General features: G+C 39.5%; 2 protein-coding genes across 3 annotated transcripts; both read right to left on the bottom strand.

Moving 5' to 3' along the window:
- Positions 1 to 1643: 1643 nt before the first annotated feature.
- lrif1 (ligand dependent nuclear receptor interacting factor 1) lies at positions 1644 to 9264 on the bottom strand. 2 transcript variants are annotated; one of them, XM_077224386.1, is made up of 5 exons: positions 9148 to 9264; positions 6659 to 6761; positions 3999 to 5640; positions 3675 to 3905; positions 1644 to 3022 (listed from the first exon to the last, which is right to left on the bottom strand). In XM_077224386.1, the coding sequence occupies exons 3-5, from the start codon at positions 5613 to 5615 to the stop codon at positions 2060 to 2062; spliced, it is 2811 nt and encodes a 936-aa protein (XP_077080501.1). In that variant the 5' UTR covers positions 5616 to 5640; positions 6659 to 6761; positions 9148 to 9264; the 3' UTR covers positions 1644 to 2059. The 2 variants fall into 2 exon arrangements, with proteins under 2 accessions (XP_077080501.1, XP_077080500.1); XM_077224385.1 differs by lacking the exon at positions 9148 to 9264 and having other exon boundaries at positions 6588 to 6748.
- A 1-nt stretch (position 9265) lies between these two features.
- On the bottom strand, positions 9266 to 20786 carry apex2 (APEX nuclease (apurinic/apyrimidinic endonuclease) 2). Its single transcript, XM_077224387.1, has 6 exons — positions 20588 to 20786; positions 20414 to 20497; positions 20047 to 20227; positions 19819 to 19962; positions 11525 to 11594; positions 9266 to 10475 (listed from the first exon to the last, which is right to left on the bottom strand). The coding sequence occupies exons 1-6, from the start codon at positions 20700 to 20702 to the stop codon at positions 9390 to 9392; spliced, it is 1680 nt and encodes a 559-aa protein (XP_077080502.1). The 5' UTR covers positions 20703 to 20786; the 3' UTR covers positions 9266 to 9389.
- Between the last annotated feature and the right edge of the window lie 656 nt (positions 20787 to 21442).

The following is a 21442-nucleotide window of genomic DNA, read 5'->3' as shown; positions in this document are numbered from 1 at the left end:
TTCCTCCGCCCCTTAGGGAGCAGGTTCTGTCAATGGCACACGAGGGCCATGTGGGGATAGTTAAACTGAAACAAAGATGTAGAGACTTCGTTTGGTGGCCAGGGATTGATAGAGAGCTAAAAGCTCTTGTACGTGACTGCACACCTTGTCTGCTTAGTGGCAAAACAGGAACTCCAGCCCCACCACCCTTGCAGCCTGTCGACTGGCCTGTGAAGCGATGGGAGCATCTACAGATGGACATATGTGGGGAGCTCACCTCTGTTCCCCACCATCAGCGGTTCCTAGTCGTGGTGTATGACCTCCACTCAAAGTGGCCTGAGCTTGTGCCTATGGGCTCAGTTACAGCCTCTGCAATGATCGAGTCCCTGGAGCAGCTCTTTTCCCGTTGGGGCATTCCACGGGCCATTACCACAGACAATGGGCCACAGTTCATCTCCTGTGAGTTTTCATCCTACCTGTCGGCCAAGGGAATAGTCCACATACGTACTGCCTACTACCCTCCTCAAGCCAATGGTGGAGTCTGAAGAATGGCATACGTGAACACCTTGCCCAAGGTTTTCCATTTAAAGCTTCTCTCTCCCAGGCACTCTTGCATTATCGCGCCACCCAGCATGCCACTATGGGAGTTTCCCCTCCCAGCCTCATGCTTGGCAGGGAACTAGAATTACCTTTGACTAGGCTCCGCCCGCCCCATAAGCTCCAGTCCCATGGACCCAGCCCCAAACCCCATCTCAGCAATAATAATTAATAAAGGCTGGTTTCTAAAGTACTTCTTCCTGCCTCTATGTATTAATGTTCATCGGTAGCCTAAGTGGGTTCCATTCAGACCTTAACATTAAGTCTTTTACTGTTATTTCAACAAGATTCAACAAGACATTTTCACCTGGCTATACCCAATGTTTAGGTCTGTTTGGTATTTATGCAAATTAGCACATATGTAATTAGATTATGCACCGTTTGTCCATGTTAACAAACAATTTTTAAAAACTTGTAATACATTTTTTGTTTGTTTTGATGCACGTAATCAACTCAGTAATTTTCATGGTGATATCTAAAGGTTAAAATTGTTACCCTGTTCACGTGAGAAAAATAATGAATATGCGTATGAATAGGCTATATTTGGGTCTTTTTAGAAACTTTCCCCTAATGGGATTCTTCGGGTCTTCTTTTTCCTTACTCAGGACATATTGAGGATACACAATCAGTTAGGTTTGCTTCTGTTGCAATTTGTTCAACCTTTTTTCATAAAATGACTGGACTATTAGGAACATAAACAACTTTGGTAAGATATATCTTTCGAGTCTTCTTATCGTGCCCCGTTATCGGGGAACCGGGCCCGGGCACATGCAACAGAGAGAGAATGTAATATAATGCCACAAACATTTCTGAATGAAACAGTTTTCTTTTATAAAAATACTCTAAAACGTTGTCTGAAGCAAAAGGGAAAACAAATTAAATTGTATATTGTACTATAGGTAATTTGGCTAAATGAAGACGCTGCAAAAAGCCTTAAATTGTAGCTTAGCCAGGTAAAAACAATCAACATTTTAGCAAAGCATTGGTGTGTCCAGACTAAATGGGTCTACACTAGTACTGCAAATCACAATTAAAAGCTCTTTTAGCAAAACATACAAAGATTTCACTTTTTAATGTCAGATTTCACTTTTTCATCTACCCAGCAAAGGGTTCTCCAAAAGTGCATTTTATTTAAATCACCTTTTTAGTTCAAAATTAGGCTGTTACAATTTAGAAGAATTTAACTACAGAAAAACAAAGTATTACTGAAGGCACATGAATCATACAAAGAAGTAAAAAAAGATGGTATATAAAGTTGCTTAAAAGTATTGCAACGAACTATAAATAAGACAAACACTAAACACTTAAGTACTCAAACACTGAATAAAACATAACTGGAAAATGAGATCCAGTAAACAAGTTAAAAAAGGAAAAAAACAGTAAAGATGCTGTAAATTTTTTCTTAAACATTTAATGGTGGTATTCCCAGTCATATTCAGTCTCTCATGCAGGGGTAAAGTTATTTAAACATAAACAGACACAACTAAACATTCATGCTTCGTTGCATCCGCTCCAGCGCCGCCTCCTTCTCCTTCAGGAGATCCTTCAAACGTTTGATCCTCTCCTGCCGCTTTATCTCCTCAGCATCCAGCGTTTCCAACGAGTAGAGCGCTTGGGTTGGAAAATTGTCTATTTTGGGACCTGTGTGTTTCTTAGAGAATGGCATGATGGGGTCGTTTGCAGGTGTCTGCACCTGGCTGGTTTCTTGCTGAGATGTTTCAGCATCCGCGTGGCTGCTCGACATGTTAGCGTATTTTATTCCGCTTAAGCACAGTGCAATCTGGTTGTTGCAGTCCTGTAAACTGGATAAAGAGGATGCACTTAAACTATTAGTTGAGAATGTGTTATGTGAGGATTCACTAGTAGAGCTTTCTAATGGAACCATGTCTTTACATGGACTTCTTGATAACCGTTTCTTTATTGCTTTCTTAACAGGATCTTGATCTTTTGGTTGACGTCTTTCCACTGGGCTTCTTGTCCCTTTGTGTGATTCGACAATAGTACATGGATTGGGTTTCTCCTGTGTATGGAGTGAAGAAGTGGCTTCTGCAAGCCCTAAAACAGTCCCACAGGGACAGGCCGTACACACCTTCCCTTTTTTAGAGCGTGGTGGCATCTTCCTTGCAGAAGTAGGTGAGAAGTGATGAGTAGCCGTCCATGTTGCGTTTTGCTCGGGTGAGGGAGTAAGACAGCATGTGTTAGCAGTACAATCTGCTGGCATTTCAGATTGCATATGAACCTTATCGGCTGCAGGTTCTGTTGGTGAACAAACCTTCTCTTGACAGTTCTGTGAAATCAAACCATTTTCCGTGGGAACAAGTGAGCATTTAAAGGCAGGTGAAATGTTTGAGGGGCTTAGAGAAGGAATATCGTGACTCCCATCCTGCTCCTGCTTTTTTCTTTTGGCCTTCAGACCTTCATCCTCCTCCGTTTTTGTGTGGGGAACCTATAGATACAGAAAATGAACAAAACACATGAAATGAATCAGTGTGGTTGCTATGAGTCCTATCTCCACCAAAACAAGTTTTCAGTCAGCCAAGTTACTTTTTTCCCCAAGGACAAACGAGAAAGAGAAACGTGTAAGAGCAAGGCAGGAAATAAAAAAAATTATAAAAAAGTAAATTTGTCCTTAATTTATGAAATATTTAAAATAATTTTTATTTTAGTAATATTTATATACTATAATAGTATTTATTCATGTTCTAATTCTCTACTGTTCTTCTTTTTTAAGTTTTAATTTTAGTTTACATTTGAGAAATTTAATTTTATGCCTTTGTCATTTTATTATTTTGTTTTTAAATATTTCTATTTAGCTTCAATTTCTTTCAGTTTTAGTTATTTTAATACTTAAACTTGTTTTATTTCAGTTGGTTGCCAAGGCAACATTTCTCATTTTCATTTTTTAAGTTTGTTTTTCAACTATTTTCAGTATTTATATTTTATTTTAGACTTATTTCAATTAGCAAATATTATTATTTTTAATTATTATTTAATAATTATTTAATTATAATTATTATTATTTAAGTAAACAATAATACTGATTTGGAAATATTTTAAAATAATATCTTCTTTAATACACATTAAAACTCACAACTCGCCTGAATCATCTGCTGTATTTTTGACTGCAGCTTTGAATCCTGGAGGACTTTACGAAGACCGTCTAATGTGCGTTTGTTTAAGATGAGTTTCTCTGTTTGTTGATCTGGCTTCACAGCCGGCTTTCCTCTTTGTAAGCGAATTTGTACATCAGAGGTGATGCCGAATTCTTTTTTCAGCTGACAGTCACTCTTGGGTTTCCGACTCTGATCAGGGGCTGGATTTCCAATGACCTGAAACAGAAGAGAGAAGAACACATCAAATACATATCAGGCTTTTGTAAGATATTATATTACTATTTTACAAAATTTATTTTGGTATATTACCTTTTCAGTATTATCAGTGGCTTGAACACAGACATTTTGGCACTGTTCCAACAGGCTGACAGTTTCAACAACTGTTACATCAGCTTGATATCTTGTCTCTGGTGGACTTCTACTCTCCAAGTCTTTATCTACCTCCATATTCACATTTTCATAAACACAACTCAAGTTACTTTCAGCTATTTCATTTTCCTTGACCTGCTCATCATCCACATTAATTTGGTCATAACCCGGTTTGGCAGAAGAATTATCCAAAACATCATCTTTTTCCATTTCTGCATGTGCCATTTTTTCCCCGTCATTCAGAGCGACAGATTTTGTGTTGATCTCTGCGTGTTGAACTTCTTCACATTTGTTCTGAGAGGCAGATTTTGCTACTTTTTCACCTGACTTTGGTGGAATATATGACACAAATATTACAGTAGAGTCTTCATCACTCTCATCCACCTCTGTTTGACTCGGTGTGGGTAAATTACCCGGGGCGCCTCCCAGGCACGTGGACGTCTCCTCATCATCATCACAGAGATCAATGATTTCGCTAACACTTTTTGGAGGGGCTCGCTTAGAGGAGTTTGACCCCAGAGCGGAGCTGGCGGGCAGGGCAGGAGAAGTGCTGACAAACACCTTTTTTCCACCTTCGCTGATCATCACATCCTTGGCGATCTCTGAATTTTTCTTGGCCACAAAATAGACTTTCCCGTTGCACATGACTAACGCGTTGTCCTTGCCCGGAGTGATCTTTTCTTGGCTGGCCCGAGGAGGTGAGGCTTTTCTTGCCGTCATTTCATTTGCCGTACCAACTGAGTTGACATGCTTGACTGCTTTTAAGATGTCAGAGCTCGATAAAGGTACAAGGCAAGGAGCGGTTGCGCCTGTTCCCTCCTGGACAACCCATTTAAAGGGAGTGTTCGCTTCTTCATTAGTTTTAGAAACACAAACCGGTGTTTGCAAGTTTTCAGGAGGGTTTATTAGACTCGGCTTAGTAAGCAAAAGCATCTGCTGGTCAGAATTTAGCTTTACAGAGTTCACAGGGGACACAAGCACAACGGTGGGTGGACCCTTCCCAAGGTTAGGAGTGTAATTCACAGAGTTCATTATCCGGCATTTGATGGACTGCGGGAGTGCAGTTGCCGGCATAGTCCTAACTTTCGCATTCGGTGGGATCTGCAGGAAATGACCATTTGGGAGAACTGGTGACTTAACGGTAACAGGCAGCGTTTGAACCGCAGTAATGCTCTGTCCATTGGGTTGAGGTGGTAACTGGACTGTATACTGGGAGAGCGAGTGTGTTGTAAGAGGAACATGCATTTGCTTTGGATTGTGAATGGTGAGGTTATTAGTAACACTGGGTTGAGTTTTGATGGAGTTAGTTAAAGTTCTAAACTCTGGCAGGGTTTTTAGAACAACCCGTCCATCTGCTATTGGCTGAAGCGAGGGAAGTCGAGTCTGTGTTTGAGATGAAGACGCAGCAGGTGGATGAACTGGTTTTGAAAAAGCTTTCAGTTGTAGATCCACATTGTCTCTTTCCATATTAAATGGCGTCTGATAAAACTGACCGTTCACTTTCTGGACAGGGATCAACTTCATGACGTTTTTCCCATCTGGTCCCACTGCAGGCATTGCTTGGTAGTAGACTCCAGTTCCACTTAAAGATGAAGAAAAAATATTTAAAAAATAATTTTGTATTAACTGTGAAAATACTATACAAATAGTATTAGATGGTACAGAACTATCAAGGACTTATTAATAAGATCAAACTCTGTTATACTATAATTAACACACACACACACACACCACTGTTCCGTAAAGGGGGCCAATAATATTTTTTTTTCGGCACACATTAAATTATTAAAAAGTGACAAATCTTTTCCTCCATTATAAATGTATTTACCATTTCAAATACATTTTTCATGTTAAAATTTTCATAATCAACATATCAGAATGATATCTGAAGGATCATGTGACAGTGAAGACTGGAGTAATGAAGCTGAAAATCTCTGCCATCACAAGAATAAATAACTTTTTTAAATACATTAAATACAAAATTATATTTATATTGTAATATTTCACAATATTACTGTTTCTACTATAAATCCAACCTTTCAAAAACATTACAAAAAATCTTACCGACCCCAAACTTATCAATGATGATAACGTGTGTTTACGGTTTGCATTATTTAATAACTGTTGTTTACCTGTAACGTTAGCGCTCAATGTCACAATAATAAATCATTTCAATAAAAAAAAATACTAATAACAAAAACATGAAAAATAAAGTAACACAAAACTAGTAATTTGTCAAGTAACGTTAGTAATCAAGTATAAAATTGTAGGCATTAAGTATCATCTGAATATTTATTCGGCAAATCTGTCAGCTGTTATCTGTCAGCACATTCAAGGGAAACTTTGTAAAACTTGGTCTCGAGTTTCTATTGATATGTCTTTTTAAATTTTGATCGGTTTTGTTCGTTTCCAGAGGTAAGATACGCGCGCGCGACACTACTATAACACTCGCCATTTTAGACGAGCTTACAACTAGCGAGAAGAACACGCACGATTGTTAATGTGTAGACGCAGAGCTGATAAACTTACCCCTCCATCACGACTACCTGTAGACATCACACTTAAAGAAATAATTATTGTCAATGTTTTTCTCCGCGTACCGTTAGATTTTATCCACAAACTTGAAGAGCTCTCTTCTTCACAGGATGTGAAAAACTCACACCGGAAACACGTTAAACAAAATAAAAGACACCTGACTGAAACCTGTGAAAGGGGAGAAGAAAAAAATAAGAAAGACACAAGAAGAAAAAAAAAAATGAAGACACAAGAAAATGAACTAAAGAACAAGCAAGAGCGAATTAATTATTGAATGAACAATGAAAGAAAAGGATCAGGAAAGGAAAAAGAAATGAACAACAAATGAAGAAAGAACGAAAGAAAACAAAGTATGAGAAAGATAATGGGTTAAAGAAATGAGATTAACAAATGAATAACAGATGAAAAGGGACAGGAAAGAAAAATAAATGAAAGAAAACAATGAAATATAGCTACAAGCAGCCATTACGGGGCCAAACGCAAAAGAAGACGACAAGACATTGTCCATAAGAGGATTTTGGGAAAATGGCTGAAAAATCATACATAAAGTAACTTATAAGATGATTTAATGGTTTATCACTTTCGACCTATAGGTGGCACAGTTATGAAATCGATGTGATGTGGTCAGAGTGAGGTGACAATGACACATACAAAGTTTGGTTTCAAAATGTCAAGGCATTGCAGAGATAAAGCCTGAATAGTCATTTTGGCAGCATGCCTCAACTTTGATGCTGCGGTATACGAAAATGGTTTCGTCTATCACCACGAAATCCACAACTTTCAGTCGGCACGGTCTGGAGAAGATACGATTTGATTTTGGTGAAAATCGGACAAACGGTCTAGGAGGAGTTCGAAAAAGTAGGTATTGAATGAAAATCAAGATGGCGGACAGGAAGTTTGGCTGACTTTGGCAAAATTGGTATCTTTGTTTTCGGCATAACCCAAGGAATCAATTAAGACCAGAGTTATTAAAATAGGCAAATTCATTCAAAAGTTATTAGCATTTTTGTATATTTAATTACAACTTTTGACCAAAAGGTGGCGCTGTCTCAAAATCTTTTGAGTACCTTCAGGCCATACTGCTGATGGCACATTCTGAATTCCGTAATGTTACAGTAATGAATTCGTTAAGTATAGCATTTTATATCACAATATTGCATTGAAGTCAATGGGAATTTCATGTTTTGTTCTATTATAGCGCCACCAAGAGGCAAAATCCCACAATTATTTTCATGTGTCCTCAGGATGAGCCCATACATGTGTGTGCCAAATTTGGTGAAAATATCTCAATTTGCTTCGGAGTTATAGACATTTATATGAAAAAACACGTTAAAAATGACTGACACGTGACTTTGATTGCATTTTACTACCCCTTACTATCAATATTTTGGCATTTGGGCATTGGTGTTTATCCAGCAACCTATGTTTCCAAAGTTCTGACGGTGGTTTCGTCTCGATCGGACTAGCAGTTTCGAAGATATTAGCAAATGCTTTTTAAGCGCTAAATCTCAACGCTACACAAACTGTAAGACGAAACCTAGCATGTTTGGTATCTGTGGACTCGCCAAGGATTCAGGAACCCAACGAGATGACTCCCCTGAAAATAAGTCAACCACACCCAGAGTTATAAGCATTTGAAAAATAAATTTTACCACTTGGTGGCGCTGTTTCGAATCTTCTCAGGCTCCTTCAGGGCATCGTACTGATGACCCATACTGAGTTTCGGAACAATTCGTTCATGCGTTCAGAAAATACAGCATTTTAGCACATAATTAAAAATGGCCGACAGCCAAAATGGCTGATCTGGGAAAATTGGATATCAGTCGACTTGACATGACGTCCTGAATCTAACGAGACAACTTTTATGATTTTTGGACAAACCGATCAGAAGTTATAAGCGAAAGTAACCATTTTCTGTATCTCCGGACCAGTAGGTGGTGCTGCGCCGAAACACAGCATGTAGCCTCAGGACATGCTTGTGATGAAATGTACCAAGTTTGGTCTTAATACGATAAAGCGTTGCAGAGATACAGCCTAAGGTCTGTTTTTGTAAGGGCTACGTAAAATTAGTTTACGCGTTTATCGAAATCGGTTAAGCGAATCAACTTGAATTCCATAACTTTTGGTCCCCACTGCCTGAAGATGATCTGGTGCAATTTTGGTGAAAATCGGACAACCGTCTAGACCGAGTTCGAAAAAGCAGTTTTTTTGAACAATTCAAAATGGCGGCCATATTTTTATGACTTCCGCACCTTCGGTGCTTGGCCCCTAAAAATGGGAAAACAAAAACACAAAAGCGAAAGAGCAAATGGGACGAAAAAAGTGAATACAAATAAATGATAAATGCAAGATATTGTATAACAGTGATCACATCAAAGGTTACGTATTAAATTTAATTACTTATATTGTTTAATTAATTATTCCATGTACAATATTTAACAGAACAACAATGCCTTTATATTTAGAGGCTTTCATTCCTCAGCAGTAGTTCCTGCTTAGTTGCCTCATTTTAAATTCAGTATATGGTAAAGGTCTGTTTAATTTCATAACTCACAACGGGAACTCAATTTCCTAATCAGGTAGTGATGAAGTGAAGACAGAACCCGAGATATTCCACGATTATCACTGGATTTCTGCAGTATCTAAAAATATACTGACAACAGGACCCAAGCTGAAAAAGAGCATTATTTATTTCTGTCTCTATTGTTAGTTGAACAATAAAAATGGTAATATTTTAATGGTAAATGCACTCAAAACATAAAAATACAGTACGCATAAAGATCCCTTGACTTTAATCTATTTTCCTTTCTCTACCCAGGCGAAAAAATTACACCTGGCCTGAGGATTCGAGGCGTGGCCTTGAGGACGGGCACATACAAAAAACTGCCGGCCTAGATTAGGTCCTGCTTTTTTCACAGTCCTTAAAACACAGGGCTCATTGTGTGATTTACAAAGTGGCGGCTGAGGAGGCCCATGCAAAACAGTTTTCCAAAAAACAGTGCATGGCTCTTTCTTACAGTCCTTTGACTTGTCTATGGATGTAGATTCTCCTTCCACTTCATTCTGATTTTCATTCTCCATCTCCGTTGCATTGGAGAGATTTGTCTCCTTTTGCGCATCACTGGGGCACCTTCTAGTGTCGCTCTCACTATCCACAACATCCTGAGAGGATTCTGCCTGTTTCCCACTTGAAGGTATCAACGGTGTTTGTTTAGGCTTAAAGAAAGCTAAAAGACTTCCTTTAGCATTACTTTCGGTTTTCGTCTGCTTGCTTCTTTTGGCTTTGTGTCCATTTATGTCTGCTTCTCTATCTGTAGGTCTCTTCTTTGCAACACTGTTCCCCTGTACTACAGGATTCAGGTTTTCACGAATTTCCCCAGCATCCTGTGATCCAGGTAGACTCTCTACACTCCCTTTAGAAACACTCTGTTTCTCAGGAATTTTCACTAAGAAACGTGAAAGTTTCTGCTGTTTGCCAATGAACTCTGGCATGTGGCGTGTGCACAGGGGCGGGAACTTGGGACTAAACTGGAGGGTACTGCTGAGCTGCGCCCATACAGGACAATGATCGGATCCCTCCACCTCTGGCAATATGTCCACGCCAATAAAGCCCGTCTCCACCAGAGAGCGGTCAGAGAAGATGTAGTCGATGCGTGTGCCGTAGTTGGTCTGCCTGGCACCTGTGAGCGTAGACCAGCATGTGAAGGCGTTGGAGCGCTTTGGGTGAAAATGGCGGAAAGTGTCCACAAACTTGCCACCAGAGGCAGAATTCTGGGAGATGTCTGCAAGATCATCTTCAGTACTTTTATTTTCTGTATTTTCTTCTGTTTCAAACAGGAAATGATCCAGCCACTTCCTCCCAGGATTATCTTCAAAGTTATCCTAAATAACAGAACAGTAATAAGAGAAGGTTTGAGTTAGTTTGAGTGTAGTGTAAGACTGGAGAAATTTGAAAAAGCCAGGCCGTCTGTTTGAGGAACAACTACTCCCAGAGAAGACAAAGGACGTTTCAGGAAAATTAACATTTGAACTCTCTCTTCCAAAATTAACATCTCCATCCTAGACGCAAGTCTCCCCTCAGCATCGTCTTAATCTACATCTCTTTACCTTGACCCGCCATTCCCCCATCCTTTCTCGCTTTAATGCTAAGATCACCTGAAATAGCTCTTCCACTTAAGATTTTGTCCCTTCTTCTCTCTTAAAGCCATTAGCCCGCTGTAGATTTAGAAATTAAACTTTTCCCCTGTTGTAGTATAATTCACTTGACCAGACACCAGTTATTTTGCCAAGAGATCTCTTATTTATCAAGACATAATATCTCATAATATCAAGACATAGGAGAGAAAGAGACAATGGACCAAACAAATGTCTTCATTCCAGCTTCTCTGTTCCTCTAGACAAAGAGGTTGGGTTTTATATGCTACTAACCAAAAATACTACATTACCAGAGGAACATATGGTTTCTATTTATCATGGAATGTATATCCCATCGCTATGCTTCGTTGGAAACTTCATACACTGCCTACACATTCCATGTCTCTACCAGCACACACTCCCTTTCACGCAGTCTAGCTTGTCCCAAGGTCTCTCTCACACACATGTATTCAAGAACACTATGATTCACAAAATACAATGATTACAAATGATTATGGAATATGGATACAAATAAAAAGTAATGAGAGAGAGAGAGAGAGAGAGAGAGAGAGAGAGAGAGAGAGAGAGAGAGAGAAAATGACTTCTAGAACCAAGGCCACTGAAAAAGTGGGACAGCATTGTTGCTTTCTATTAAAAATCAAATATGACTGGCTGCAAATGTGCCGCATTATCCAGCATTTTTGCTTTTATTGTGTGGACTTTTATTACTTCTTGTGCCTGGTGGTTAAATTGTGTCAACTAAAATCATGATGAAGGAACATGGTTTAAGGACTTACCACATCATCTGGGTTGCAGTGGTCTATGGGTCTGTGAGAGGTGTTCACATCACCCAAAACGATCACATGACTGAAGAGAGACAGAAGGATGCATTATTCAAACAAAAAGACACGTTATATCTTAGAAGAATCTTGATAACAATTTAAGAAGAAGGACCAATAAGACATAGCAACATATAAAAAAATAACTTATTAACAATATATCAGGGATTAACATGCCACGTTGTGTGTGTGGCCTGGTAAACCATACATTACGGGGACAAATTGTCCCCACAAAGATGGCAATATCCGAAATCCTTGTCCTTGTGAGGACATTTTTTGGTCCCCATGAGGCAAATAGCTTATAAATCATACTAAGTGATGTTTTTTGAAAATGTAAGAATGCAGCAAGTTTTCTGTGAAGGTTTTCTGTGTAGGTTTAAAGGATTAGTTCACCTGAAAATGAAAATTTCCTAATAATTTACTCACCCCAATGCCATCCAAGATATCCATGTCTTTCTTTCCTCAGTGGAAGAGAAATTAAGTTTTTTTCGATGTCGCGGCCGCCGGCGGAGGTACCGCCCCACACGACCATGTGAAGCATAGACATCATATAGAATACATAGTCTCTGTATGATGTCTATGATGTTGTAACACTTTCCTACTTCATTTTATGCTGGGGTGCCAGGCAGATATATATTCTGCCAAAATATAATCAAGATATAATCTTGTTTAGGGTCGTTAGTCACGTCAAGAAGGAAAAGCGAACACAGGTCACATGTATTAAGTAATTAACATGAACCCTTAATGTTTCAAGAGTAGACTCTAAGAAAACCCAACCACTATGATTCAATATGCAAATATTTTAGTAGGCTATATTCACCATGACAGAGTACCCAATTCATCACACCACACATCACCATTGGAATAATAGGAATACTGAACATACACAACACCAATATAAACAATACAGCAAACAACACAGTTTTCATTCATATCAAAACCTTCTTCACACAGTTCACATAGTCTTAGTGTGGAAGGATTGTGCGAAAAGAGGAGTTCAGAGAAACAGTCAAAGTCATTTTAGTCCATCAAGGGTTCCACAGTGTATCAAAGGACAGCAAATAAACCACAAAGTCAGTTAGTCCCGCAATAACCGCTCTTGAGTTTATATATCCTTTTACTCACGCTCCACGACTTCACCCGAGTTAACGATCAACTCCGGCTTCTCTCAGATACTTCAAATACCTTTGGAAGAGATCGCTCGAACTGTAGTCTCTCTGGATGACTGGGTCGTCAACAACAGCGCTTCGCTTCTCTCAGTGACCACGGCAAACAGCAAGTACATCCATGAGCACGTCGCTTAGATCCAGGAATCAGATTACATATCCATGCATCGACGTAATCAACTTCCCATCGGCTGAATAAAGACGCGTCTGCAGACAACCTGAACCTAGCTTGTTCTCCCCGCCATTCACTCTTTTCAACTAGTCAACACCTACGTCATCCTACATCCGGTAGTCCCAAACCGTACTGACAAAACCGCCATCTTTGTTGTACCATACGTTGCGTCGTTTAATCATTTATTTGCATACATTAAAAGATTAAAGTGCATCGTCACACCCCCTTCCCCTTCAGAGCAGCCAACCCACAGGGGAGGCGTTTTGATACTTCCCCCATTCAAAATTTTTTTCATTGTTCTTTCTCAATGGTTTTATCCTCAAATCCTAAAAACTCATCAGAATCACTTTCCTCCTGGAATAGTTCAATTAGTTTAAGGTGCTGTTGCTGTTCCAGCTCCTTCGCAGAGGGATAACAAGGTTTAAGTCTTGACACATTAACCACTCTTAAATCTTCTCCGGTTTTCTCCATCACGATTTCATAATTGATAGGCCCCATTTGTTGCACCACACGATATGGTCCTTGCCACCTAGGAGCCAATTTAGCTGAGAATGATTTCTCTGCTTTTGAGTAAGGGTTAGAACGCAACCAAACTCTATCCTTATCCTCATATTGTACATCTCTTCGATGTTTATCATAATTTCTTTTTTGTCGTTGTCGTGCTGTCTTAAGCTTCTTTTCCACATATTCCTTCATTTGCTTCAATTCAGATGTTTTGTTATAACAAGAGTCATTAGGAGAAATATCTCTAGGCTGCAGTAGTACTTCCATTGGACCTCTAAGGGAGCGACCAAGATTTATTTCAGCAGGAGTCACCCCAGTGGATTCATGCACAGCTGAATTGAGAGCAAATCGGAACTCTGACAGATGTTTGTCCCAATGCTTGTGTTGCTCCTCAACATATGAAGCCATCAGAGTTTTGAGTGTCCTATTGATCCTCTCAGTTAAATTTGTCTGGGGATGATATGCCGTGGTCAATCTCTGAGTAACACCCCACTCCTGACATACTTCTTGTAACACTGAAGACACAAACTGTGGACCACGATCCGAGAGAAGATAATTTGGAACACCCCATCTGGTGAGTACCTCCTTAATCATTACCTTGTTGTTGAACTATGGTTTGTTGTAATTTTCCAGAGGGTAGCCGATTCTCAGGTTTATAACACTGACAGATCTGACAATTCTGTATGAATTCCTTAACATCATAGCTGAGATTAGGCCAATAAGCCAGAGCTTGTATTCTCTTGATGGTCTTAAATCGTCCAAAGTGCCCAGCCAAAGGATCTTTGTGAAAAGCTTGCAGGAATGGCTGTCGAAGATTCCTTGGTACGTATACTTGATAGAGTGTTTTATGAGAAGTTTGCATGACTCTGAAAACTTTATCCTCCAGTATAGTGAATTTGGTTGCAGGGTTAATGATAATTTCCCCGGTTTCAACTATCCTCTGATAGTAATCCTTGATCTCCAAATCCTCTTGCTGAGATTTCCAAATTAGATGATCGGTGAATGGCAGTTCCTCTTTTTTGTCGGGTATTTCAGATACTAGCGTGGAACAAGTGACGACAGGGGTATCGGAATCATCCAATGGAGCTCTGGACAGCGCATCAGGAACAGTGTTATATTTTCCCTTTCGGTACTCCACAGTGAAGGTAAATTCTTGAAGCCGCAAAGCCCATCGAATTAATCGGGTATTAGGTTTTTTAGTTTTAAAAACCCAAACCAGGGAAGAGTGGTCGGTCACCACTGTAAAGAACCTTCCCTCCAAGTAATACCTCCATTTCTCCAAGGCCCACACCACTGCTAAGCATTCTTGCTCTGTAGTGGAGTAGTTTCTCTCTGCTTGATTTAGGGTACGGCTAGCAAAAGCAAGAACTTCTTCCGTCCCCAATCCTGTTTGTTGCACCAGGACAGCTCCCAAACCCACCTCACTTGCATCGGTATATACCACAAAAGGCAGATTAAAGTTTGGGTGTCCAAGTACAGGTGTTACTATTAGAAGTTGTTTCAACTCGTCAAAGGAAGACTGACATTGTGGAGTCCATTTGAATTTCACACCTTTCCTCTTCAAAGAATTTAGAGGCTCGGCCAACTGGGAAAAATGTGGCACAAATCTATGATACCACCCAGCCATGCCCAGAAATCTCTGAACTTCCTTAACATTTCTTGGCACAGGAAAGTCCTGAACAGCTCTTGTTTTTTCAGGATCTACTCCAATACCTTCAGATGAAACCACATGTCCAAGAAACTTCAAAGACGTGCTAAAGAAGTGGGTTTTTTTCATGTTTACTGTGAGGTTAGCATCTCGCAATTTATCCAGAACGGCTTGAATATCCTGGAAATGCTGCTGCCAAGATGAAGAATAAATGATTATATCATCCAAGTAAACAAAGCAGATTTTCCCATTCAATTCACCCAAGACTCTCTCCATAAGTCGTTGGAACGTGGATGGAGCATTTTTAAGGCCAAAAGCCATGACTTTAAAATGGAACAGACCCTGTTTACAAATAAAAGCCGTCTTTTCTTGACTGTCTTGGTCCATCTGGACTTGCCAATACCCACTATTCAAATCCAAAGTGGAAAACACTGTCGCACCACTCAAGGATTCCAAGATCTCATGAACTGTAGGGATTGGATATGCATCAGAATGAGTAACCGAATTAAGCTTACGATAGTCCACGCAAAAGCGGTACCCACCTAGCTTCTTAGGAATCAAGACCACTGGCGAAGCCCAGGCAGAAGAAGAAGGTTCTATGATGTCCGCAGCCAACATTTTCTCAATGAGTTCCTTTTGTACTTGTAATTTTGCAGGAGAGACTCTGTAAGGTTTTTGTTTAACAGGCAACTCTTGTGTGAGATAAATTTTATGCGTTAGCACCTTTGTTTGTCCCAAGGTAGTAGTACAAACATCCGCATTCTGTTTAAGTTGATTTAGAAGACATCTTCTACCTTCCTCATTTAAACAGATGTTTTGACAAGCAGCCTGCAAAAAATCTGGCTCATCGCCCATAGCACATGGGGCAAGAGCAGAAAATAAGGCTACAGCTGATGAAGCACTCCAGTCAGAACAATGGACACTTCCCTTCTGGATATGGTACTTTTCATTAAAGTTGAACCAATAAGCTTCATTCCGAACATCCAACTGAAGTCCACTGAAAAATAGATAGTCCAAACCTAAAACGGCAGGAAAAGCAAGCATTTCGGGTGCCAACACTGTTACAGGCAGGGTGATAGTCAAACTATGCAAGGTGATTTTTACTTCACTCCACCCCAAAGGCTTCCGAGCTCCTCCATCTGCCAAATAGATAGGCCCCGCGGTCCATGGCTTTAATTCCTGACTGTGACCATCCAAACTTAACCACAACTTCTCATTTATCAGAGTATATGAAGAGCCCGTATCTACTAATGCACTCCCACTCCAACAGCCAATAGAAATTGGAACATTTAATTGTTGAAGAAGGGTGGTTGGTAATAGGTTAGCAGAACAATTTGTAGACTCCGGATACTGAGTAATAGTACTCATAGTAGGACCTTTTGGAGTAGAATGCAAAGTAGAATGAGATGGTGAAGGAGTAGGTGGGGTATACTTTTTGTTCTTATATTTTCCGCTACCCTCTTGAGGACAACAGGAGGGCGAATGTGAACCTTTACAACGCCAACAAAAGTAAGATGGAACTTTAGGTAGATTTTGGGTTACCTGTACAGAAACAGGATTTTTTGAAGGAATGGAAACACTCATGGAGTCTCCTCTGAAATTCCGACATTGTTGGTTCCTTTGCTCATACAGAAGTTGATTTTCTCTGTCCTTTTCCAACTGTTGACCCAAACGCACCAAACCATCTACAGTCATCACTCCATTGCTCCGAAGCTGGCTAGCCAAGTGAGGATTAATGTTCTTTAAAATCATTTTAATCACCTCATTTTCAGCAATATCAGGCTTCCAACGTTTACAAAGAGCACGGTACATGTAAGTAAAATCACGTATACTTTCACCTTCCTTCTGAACACGAGTTCTTACTCGTTCTGCAAGCTCATCCTCATAATCCTCTGATAAAAAAGCAGCCAAAAATCTATGCTCAAAATCCAGCCAAGTAACAGTTTCGAAGCGAGCAACATCCCACCAATCCCTTGCGGTCCCATGCAATACATTTCGAAGGGTAGCCAGCAACTCGTCTTCGGAAAGCGGATACACCGCCAAGAAATCTTGGCATTTTTCAAGAAAAAACAAGGGATCTGGATTATCCTCCATCCGTCCAAAGCATGGAAACTGAACTTTAATCGGATTTGTTCCAAGATGTCGCTGTCTCACTTCACCAGAATTCGAAGAGTCACTGGTAGCCAGAACATCTTGTTGCATCACAGGATGAATCCGTTGCAGCCTAGAAAACACTCCTGGAGTTTCTGTTGCATCGGTAGAAGTGATATGAGCTGGGACTGGAACACTGGCCATCGCTGTACTCTGTAAAGGCGGAACATTATCAAGGTCCTTACCCAGCTGTTCCAAACGTTGAGTACACTGATGGAGCTCATTCTGTAAGGGACTATTTGAACCAATCTCCGCAATTAAAGTTGCAACCTGCTGTGAACACTGATTGACACTGGTTTGGATAAGATCCAATGAAGCAGCCATAGGAGTCAACACACTATTAAAATCCCTCAGCACCTCAGTATAGTGATGTTGTAGTCGCCAGTTCAGAAGTTGATTAAATTCCTTGCGAATATAATCACACTGTTTCTCTATGAACTCTTTAACTTCTGTCCCTTGTTGAGCAGAAACAGAATTGACATGTTCAGTTAATGATTGAACAACTCGTTTCAATTCTCCTGATTGATTCTTAACCAATTCCACCAAACTATTTTGCTGTGCTCCAAGCTTAGCCATTGACTGATGCAAAGTGATATTTTCCATAATTCCGGGAACATTTCCCAGTAACATTGTTGAAGAAGGTGGCAATGGAGGTATCAAATTCACATCTCCAGTCAAATCCATATCCAACAAAGAATGTGTGGTGGCTGTGGACCCTGTTGCCACTGCAGTAGCAACAGGAAGAACTCCATCTGCATTAGAAGCCATACTAAGTTCAATTTGAGAGGCTTCCATATCATTTGTCAATTGATCCTCTAATGTGACTTCTTTGTTACCATTTGGTTGCTCAAGCAGATTAAGCCAATCATTAACTGAATCTGACATTTCCGAGTTAACTATGTAGTTTGGAGGGGTTTTTCCTTTTTTTTGTTTTCAAAGAACATGTCTTCCTCTTATGAACGTCCCATCTGGGGTGCCATTTTTATGTAACACTTTCCTACTTCATTTTATGCTGGGGTGCCAGGCAGATATATATTCTGCCAAAATATAATCAAGATATAATCTTGTTTAGGGTCGTTAGTCACGTCAAGAAGGAAAAGCGAACACAGGTCACATGTATTAAGTAATTAACATGAACCCTTAATGTTTCAAGAGTAGACTCTAAGAAAACCCAACCACTATGATTCAATATGCAAATATTTTAGTAGGCTATATTCACCATGACAGAGTACCCAATTCATCACACCACACATCACCATTGGAATAATAGGAATACTGAACATACACAACACCAATATAAACAATACAGCAAACAACACAGTTTTCATTCATATCAAAACCTTCTTCACACAGTTCACATAGTCTTAGTGTGGAAGGATTGTGCGAAAAGAGGAGTTCAGAGAAACAGTCAAAGTCATTTTAGTCCATCAAGGGTTCCACAGTGTATCAAAGGACAGCAAATAAACCACAAAGTCAGTTAGTCCCGCAATAACCGCTCTTGAGTTTATATATCCTTTTACTCACGCTCCACGACTTCACCCGAGTTAACGATCAACTCCGGCTTCTCTCAGATACTTCAAATACCTTTGGAAGAGATCGCTCGAACTGTAGTCTCTCTGGATGACTGGGTCGTCAACAACAGCGCTTCGCTTCTCTCAGTGACCACGGCAAACAGCAAGTACATCCATGAGCACGTCGCTTAGATCCAGGAATCAGATTACATATCCATGCATCGACGTAATCAACTTCCCATCGGCTGAATAAAGACGCGTCTGCAGACAACCTGAACCTAGCTTGTTCTCCCCGCCATTCACTCTTTTCAACTAGTCAACACCTACGTCATCCTACATCCGGTAGTCCCAAACCGTACTGACAAAACCGCCATCTTTGTTGTACCATACGTTGCGTCGTTTAATCATTTATTTGCATACATTAAAAGATTAAAGTGCATCGTCACAATGTGATGGAGGATAGTTCAAATTGTATTGGTCGCTTTGTAAACAGTAGGACGGTACTTCCGCCGGCGCCGGCAACATCGACAGTGACCTTTCAACGTGATGACTGGTTCCCGGCGGGTTGCAGATCAGCTCAATCCGAACAATTGTAGTTAAAAAGTATATATATATATATTTTTTAAATGACCTATCGTTTCGCGAGATAAGACTCTCCTCCTCAGCTGCGATCGTGCACAGTCCGTTGAAGCACTTTGAAGACCTTTGAAATTGCATTGATTTGGATTTTAAAACGCTGGTTGTCATTTAAGTCCATTACTCAAAGAAAAATTCAGAAATGTTTTCCTCAAAAAACTTAATTTCTCTTCCACTGAGGAAAGAAAGACATGGATATCTTGGATGGCATTGGGGTGAGTAAATTATTAGGAAATTTTCATTTTGAGGTGAACTAATCCTTTAAGGTTAGAATTAGTGTATGGGATAAAATATACAGTTTGAACAGTATAAAAATCATTATGACTATGAAAAGTCCCCATAAAACATGACACAAACACAATGTGTGTGTGTGTGTGTGTGTGTGTGTGTGTGTGTGTGTGTGTGTGTGTGTGTGTGTGTGTGTGTTTGTGTGTGAACCGGTGATGGTTTGATCTCTTTCTCACCTCCCCGAGCTCAAGATGGCTTCAGCTCTGCACTGGAGGAGTTGATAAAACTGCAGCTTGTACTGTTTTCTCTCAGGTTTGTCCGGGTCAGCTCGAGGACAATAAACATTGATAACAGTCAGCTTCTGTGGTCCATCTGTGCCCCTGAAAATAAAAGAAATATCTGAAGCTTTCACAACATGCTAAGCTTTTCTAAAACTAGTAAATGTCTAAAGTTAAGACCCTTACATTAAGTGATGCTGGGTGATGACAGCCCTTCCTTCATTGTCTAGTGCCAGAAGCTCTTCACTGGACAACTCTACCTGGTCACCATAGCAACCAACAGCCTCTCCCTGATTGGCGAGCAGACCTGTCAATCCTTCCTCGGCCACGAATGGAGTAGCGGTATCTTTACAGTAGGTCGCGACACCTGGGCACGGAGTAAATGTTGTTCATCTCATACTCAGTCAAATAGTACTTGTCATTAGCAATTGGTAATAAAAACTAGACAAAAAAATATATATATATATTGGAATTAATCTTATGCTAAAATCAATTAAGTATTTAAAGTCATTTAGCAAATTTACTGACATAAATTTACTGTGGGCTGCTTTACCTGAGTATCCACCTCGTCCTCGGCTAAAACTAAAGTATGAATTGTAGCCATCAACAATAGCTGTTTTCTCATCCAACAGGTCACCTGAAAACAATGTATTCAATTTCTGAGCTGTTAAAGATAAGGCTGCTATACGAACCCATTTCAAAGTCCCGCGTTACTTAAAACACTTACGGGTAACTTTAGTCTCTTGGACGCAGATTATATCGGCCTCGAATGAATCCAGTATTTTCTTGATACCATTTTTAAATGTTCGTATCCCGTTTATGTTCCATGTTACAATCTTCATGTTTATCTGTCAAAAAGGTCGGAGGACTCAAGCAGAACGCAAGTGTGTGAAGTATCGACCTTATTTTTGTCTATCATATAGCTTTTCAAAATAAAAGTCTTTACACATATACACCAGTATGCAGTTTCCACCATGCATTTTAGTGAAGCTTTTTTTTTTTACTATTAATTTATAATGAATACATAATATTTTACATATTTTCTAGAGATTAAGGTTGTGCACTTAACACTTCTCAAAGAAACAATTACAGAAGTCAAAAGTAGCTACATGTCATTTTTTAAACACGTAGGCCTTAATTTGATTACCACTAGCCAATCAAACACAAAATTAAACATTTACACATTTTCTATTAATGTTACAACTCATCCTATTCTTGTAATATCTGATATTCTTTCAGATAAATTAAGACCTTTAAAATCAGTTACATTAAATGTTTTTTTCTAACATTTTTCTAAGATGATTACTGACTAATTCATTCTAGGCAAAATATGTATTTGAGATGTCACAAACAAATGAATAAATGCAATTTTATATAAATATTTTATTATTTAACGTTTCGTTATTGTTAATTTTTTGGTTTTAATTTTGACTTGTCTATTTATTTGAACTACTCATTTAATCAATTCATGAATTTGTAGTCTGTGCTAGTTTTCTTCGATATCTGATTAAATCATGTAAGAAAGTATACAACATGTTTAGTAACTGAAGCCTTGCTTTGGCAGAAGCATATTTCAAATGTA

The sequence above is a fragment of the Siphateles boraxobius genome, unplaced genomic scaffold (assembly GCF_051911475.1).
Source record: "Siphateles boraxobius isolate OS27281-9 unplaced genomic scaffold, OSU_SipBor_1 9, whole genome shotgun sequence".
In the NCBI taxonomy this organism is placed as follows: Eukaryota; Metazoa; Chordata; class Actinopteri; order Cypriniformes; family Leuciscidae; genus Siphateles; species Siphateles boraxobius.
The sequence above is the reverse complement of the archived record's forward strand: the minus strand, read 5'-3'. Positions and strand labels throughout refer to the sequence as shown.

Bases quoted from the DNA above. Each gene is read 5' to 3' on its own strand.
- apex2 (XM_077224387.1), bottom strand. From the start codon at position 20,702: ATGAAGATTGTAACATGGAACATAAACGGGATACGAACATTTAAAAAT. The intron at 20,228-20,413 runs GTAAAGCAGCCC...CTCCGTGCCCAG, and splicing joins AGGACGAGGTGGATACTCAG to GTGTCGCGACCTACTGTAAA. The intron at 10,476-11,524 runs GTAAGTCCTTAA...TCTGTTATTTAG, and splicing joins ACTGCAACCCAGATGATGTG to GATAACTTTGAAGATAATCC.
- lrif1 (XM_077224385.1), bottom strand. The intron at 3,906-3,998 runs GTAATATACCAA...CTTCTGTTTCAG, and splicing joins CCACTGATAATACTGAAAAG to GTCATTGGAAATCCAGCCCC. The intron at 3,023-3,674 runs GCGAGTTGTGAG...CTGTATCTATAG, and splicing joins AAATACAGCAGATGATTCAG to GTTCCCCACACAAAAACGGA.